This window comes from Centropristis striata, chromosome 3, assembly GCF_030273125.1.
Source record: "Centropristis striata isolate RG_2023a ecotype Rhode Island chromosome 3, C.striata_1.0, whole genome shotgun sequence".
Lineage (NCBI taxonomy): Eukaryota > Metazoa > Chordata > Actinopteri > Perciformes > Serranidae > Centropristis > Centropristis striata.
The window spans coordinates 39,900,243-39,905,722 of NC_081519.1; the positions used below are offsets into that span (position 1 = coordinate 39,900,243).

The 5,480-nt window shown below is 36.9% G+C and overlaps 1 protein-coding gene across 1 annotated transcript; it reads right to left on the reverse strand.

Moving 5' to 3' along the window:
* On the reverse strand, positions 1-3,557 carry LOC131968118 (protein shisa-5-like). The gene is made up of 5 exons (XM_059328862.1): positions 3,488-3,557; positions 3,040-3,196; positions 2,788-2,942; positions 1,676-1,828; positions 1-137 (listed from the first exon to the last, which is right to left on the reverse strand). The coding sequence occupies exons 1-5, from the start codon at positions 3,552-3,554 to the stop codon at positions 1-3; spliced, it is 669 nt and encodes a 222-aa protein (XP_059184845.1). The 5' UTR covers positions 3,555-3,557.
* Between the last annotated feature and the right edge of the window lie 1,923 nt (positions 3,558-5,480).

Genomic DNA, 5,480 nt, shown 5'->3' on the forward strand with positions numbered 1-5,480 from the left:
TTACATTCCAGTAAGTTCGGGGTAAGCAGGGTTGTAGGGCAGCGGGGCCTCTTCGTCTGCCTTTGGTGGTGGCTCTGCATATTGCCGCCCGGGGAGTGGAAACATGGGGTATGCAACTGGAGGGTTATTTGGATCGCCTAAAAAGACAAAAAACACATACATGTTTAGCTGTTACTAAAAATTGTTTTTATGAGTAAGATGTTGGTCAATAACAAAAAACATAAAAGGATAATGCTCTGCTTTTATTCTTTATTGTTGTTATTGTCAACAAGTCCCAGGACAAGACTTCCCCAATGTCAATTATTTCCTACAAAAGCTGTAAATCTTTAAAATCACATTTAAAAAAAAAAATCTAGTAATTGTTTATCTTTGTTTGTTTTTGCTTTGTTTTTTTTTGGACAATTCTCAATAATTTCCTACTATTACATAAGCAAACATTATTCTATCGGAAGTGAAGAGCAAATTTGTTTCAGATGTGACTCAACACGTGTTTTTAGTCTTGTTAAGTTCTCACAGCAGCATCTGTTCATGTTCATGGTAAAGAGGAACACGTGACCCAGTGATAAGGTGTGTCTCTGTGATTGTTAACAGGGAAGGGCCACTCATTCCTGTATTAACCCTTTATAGGGCACTCCTAGAAATTGAAAATGTCAACCCTGAAGTGTTATTGACGGATATTACAAGACTTTTTGCAAAATGTTTCATTTTTATATTGCAAATCGAGGTCAATTGAGTCATTATTATTATTATATTTATTATAGTCTCTTTCCCACAGCAACCCTAAATAGACAATAACACATCATTTGCATCCATCACCACTTTATCTTTTACCTTTAAACTATTTATTATCTTTTTAGATTACTTATTACATATGCATAATGTCTGAATGTCTTTTTTAAAGAACCGTATATATGAGAAGCACACGTAAATTTAGTTGTATACTTTTTTAATACAATGAAAATAAAGGGAAGCTTGAATCTTGTATGATTTACTGAAGCTCAAGTTACCAAATATGGTTTTTTGCCTGATAAAGGGTTAAGAATACTTAGCACATTCTGTATTACCATATTAAATTTACCAATGTTCCAGTGCATTCCCACTTCCCATGTGACAGTGTGTTTTTTAATGAACTTGAGTCTTTGCCACTTTATCGTTACATCTTAAAGAAACAGATATTATATGATAGAGTTATTCGTCTTTTTCACTGGTGATTTTTTCAGAGTTTCGTGCTGAAGTCGTAGAAGTGCCCCAACTGTGGGTCACCTAACATTTTCTAGAGGGGAAAATTAACGGGACGTTTTCTTCAGTAACCAGGGGTAACCAAAATAACTCCTCCATCTTTGCAATATGATATATTCTGCTTAATGTACACATGCTTGGTAATAAGATTGTTGTTTTTCTCATTTATCTTCTCATCTGATTTGTTCTCAAATACAAATACAGTACAGAATATCAATAGATTTATTCTTTAAAAATACATTGCTGTCAGTAAGAACAAGGAAAAGTTATGTAATATATATATTTAAATAATCCTTTACATATTTAGCACAGTGGACTAGATCAGACAAGCGGATGATCTCAGTAAAGACTGCTACCTGTATATTCCTCTCAGGTTGATTCAGTCTAAAATCTACCAGTCATTGCTAAGTTTATTAATGTCATGAATTACACTCACCGTATGATGGTGGTGCTTGAGGGAAGGGTAGGCCTCCAAATCCAGGCTGTGCAGGTACAGGCTGGTAGCCGGGGTGGGACGAAGGATATCCGGAGGGGTGTGGCTGTGGATTGTGTGGGGGCTGGGGCACGTTGTATATGGCGTTTTCTGGAGCTAGAGGTAAAGAACAAAGATTGATAAATACGCTGTGATTTGTTTGCTGGCTGGGGCCACACTTCTAGTAGTGAAACGAAAGATCAGGATTTTGTGAGAAGAAAAAGAAAAGATTGTGCTTTGGGTTCGAATAAAAGTAAGTTGTCATGTAGTAGAGTGGGTGTGTCCTGTTGCCTGTGAGACTGCAGAGACACTTTTTGTTATTTTGTAGATATATGCTTATAAAGGCTTGCTAAGAGTTACCTGGCTCTGTCCAAAGATAGCAAAAATCCACTTTACAGCACTTCTAAAGCTCACTAATTAACACATTGCATCATGTTTTTCGTAAACTGCACAAGTACAAAAATATAAAGCCCACAAATTGCTGTTTTGATACTTATGTGCTGGATTATGTCTTGATTGGTGGAAACAACTGGCAACTATAGGTGAAGATTCTTAGGCCAACAAATATCAACAAATAGGCTACAACCTCTGAATTAGTAAGCTTCACAGGTGCTGGTCGGCAGATTTGGTTACCTCTAAATGAAGCCAGGCCAGAGGTCAACAATAAGGATTACCTGGCAGGTAAAATGTTATAGATATAGAAAATAAAACAGGTAGAAATACTAATTTTTCAACTGATCACAGCACATCAAGTTTGAAAAAAAAGGAGCTGAATGTTTTCCTGATTAATTTACTCAATTAAACGTGATAATTATTTTATTGTAATTAATTCTAATAAAATAAAAGTATTTGTTTAGGGACAAGTAAAAATTGACTTTGAAAAAAAAGAGGGGAAAAAAAGAAAAAAAACTGTTTCCACCTGTTTCCAGGCTTCGAGCTGAGCCAACCTGCTGCTTGTTGTAACTTCATATTTAGGTAAAAATCATTTCATGTCTCCTTTAACTGTTATCCCTTGCACAATCAGTACATAAAAAAAGTTTTTTCCTTTAGTTTTTGTGCGCTAAACTGTGTCCAACCTGCTCGTCCGCGTCCTTTCCTGCACTTCTTGTAGAACAAGCAGCAAGGAGCCACACAGCAGATGACGAGGCCCACACAGAGTAAGATGGGAAAAATCGACCCTAGGATGCTTCCCAGAAGCGTAGCGAGGCGGCTTTTTTTCTCAGAGCCACCCCTGGGGAGAAAGACACAGGGAAAAGTACATTTTAATTTCTTGAAAAGGCTTATATAGTTTCATTATTTTAAAAGCCATAATCAAAACAGGGTCACACCTTCCAGAGCAGTGCTCTTGTTGAGCCTGACTTATATAGTATGTCTTTTGATTGCAGCACTGTCTGTTGGTGCAGTCTCCACAGCAGAAATAAGGGTGACACTGCACAGCATCATGAGTGTAACCATTCTTGTCCCTGTAGCTGGCGCAGTAGTCAGCTGTAACATGACAAACACAGGGCGAGGTGAGGGCTAGTGACAGTGAGAGACTGAGCAGTCCCAGTTTGACATTAACAGGTAAGATTAACTGTCCAAATCAATAATAGTGTATACATGAGCTCAAAACAGGTGTCATTTCCTCAAAGTTGCGCTTATGAAACACTGTTAACAGCACTTGTTAACTAACTTGAGTGAGTCATAATGGCCTAACTGTGCAGCTTGTTGCATATGACTGTGGAAGACAAAAATACCCGATATCTGTTCCAATAAAAAGACCAAAACACAACTCACCCCACACAGCCGGGAGCAGGATCACACACAGGACACACACAAGACTGGGGGAGACCCTGGAAACCATAACTGCTATGATGTCTTTTAATAAGGAAATGAGGCTGACTGCAGTGAGACAACTGTTTCAACCTGTCTGTCTGTCCCCACCTTTAGAAAGTAGCCCGACGGCATTCCTCGTCTCATGGGAGAGACTTGCCACGGGATAATTAATGAAAGAATATTGCAAAAGGGAGTGCTGTATTTAAACTAACTAATGTTGTGTTTTTGTTTATTGTTTTAATTGTCCTGATCCTTCTGGCCCAGACAGCAGAATAAAAACTGTTTCAACAATAAATGCAATACAGACAAACAAGAAAACTGTTGTCCTTGTGCAGTCCTTCTTTTTTACAGTTTACATTGATTTCCCTGTATAGTTATAAAAGAACAACTGTAACCAACTTGTTTAGAAACTCAGACCACATGTAGATCTACTGTAGCGTTGGTACATTTCAGTTTATTTTCCTGTGTATTTCCCAGTTAAGCAATATGTGGATGCAATAAAAACAACTCCGCCCAAATTTGCATTGAACCAATGTTGTTATCTGCCTCCGCCCACTTAAACTGTCGTTTTACCCTCCAGCACTTATAACTTTCACTATTTCCCAACATCCCCCTCTTCACCCTCAATGCATATAAAAGATTAGCTCATTTATATTTATGAAAAACTAAAATAATATTTAGGCATCTATTCTCGGCTAACATAGGATCTTTCTTCAATGTCTGTAATGTATTATTATAGTGGTTAATCTTTGTTATTCTTTCTGTGTATTAACCACTACGGTGACAGTAAAGGTGTATTGATGCTCTAAATCAAAAATCCAAGCTCCACAAAAGGAATATACAAATTAAAAGTTGTCCAAAAAACTCAGGATGCCATGTCTTTAAATTACATAAAGATTGTAAAGATTAAATACATTCTTTAGAGTGGAGCAGGATTCATGGAAACGAGGTCAAAAACTGTCGTCCCTCTTCAGCCACACCCTTCAGGCTGCATCCTTGGCTTCCCAGCGTCCAGCCACAGCCACTAGATGGGGTTAATTCAGATAAAGGAAAGTGGAAAATAAAACAAAACAAATGTTTGGCTCCTACACGTATACTACATGGCTCTACAGAGTTATTATTATTATATATCCCCCTCTTCAATAACTTCAAATGTTCTTTTTTTCCATGCTCAGTCAGACTGTAGCATCTAAAAAAGGAATGGATAGATTGATGTGAAAATTGGAGAAAAATATTTATGTACACTCTTGTAATAAATCTGGTGATCCTCTGAAACGTTCAATACTAAAATACCAGCTTATGACTTTATACCTACAAAATTAAGGCTGCTACAGTATCATATTTTCACTACATGATTATCATGACAAAAGAATTCACAACAATTCAATCGCAATGTTGAAAAAAAGAAAATACACCTTTAACTTTGCTAATTGGGTGTTTGTTCTGTTGTCAGGCAAATAATTAGAGAGAGAGAGAGAGAGAGGGTTATTATTTTTTCTTTTCTTTTAAAATGAATTATAATAATTTATTGTAAATATTGCTTTCCTTACTGTTAATTTTTTTTTTCTGACGCTTGCTTTGGCAATATGTACAGTGTTACGTCATGCCAATAAAGCCAATTTAATTGAATTGAAGAGAGAGAGAGAGAGAGAGAGAGAGAGAGAGAGAGAGAGAGAGAGAGAGAGAGAGAGAGAGAGAGAGGTAACCATAACTGTACAAAACATACAAAAAGAAGAAATGAAAATGATTCAGGAGCACTCAGCTAGCATGTGTTTCTATCTGAGGGTGTAAAGACAGATGGTATCATATATTGTACAGATTGTAAATCTAATCTGGGAAAAATGTGTCCTTCTGGGCCATAAAAATTAAGCTGTTTTAGTCTTGCTTTGTATGTAATTTGCACTCAAGTTTCACCTTCTATTCTGAAAATGAAATAACCAAAGTTGGGGCGAAA

What these genes read in the sequence shown, in the direction of transcription:
- LOC131968118 (XM_059328862.1), bottom strand. Translation starts at nt 3,554, where the DNA reads ATGGTTTCCAGGGTCTCCCCCAGTCTTGTGTGTGTCCTGTGTGTGATC. An exon ending in CAAGAGCACTGCTCTGGAAG is followed by an intron (nt 2,943 to 3,039) that starts GTGTGACCCTGT and finishes CTTTCTCCCCAG; the next exon opens with GGGTGGCTCTGAGAAAAAAA. An exon ending in TCAAGCACCACCATCATACG is followed by an intron (nt 138 to 1,675) that starts GTGAGTGTAATT and finishes TTGTCTTTTTAG; the next exon opens with GCGATCCAAATAACCCTCCA.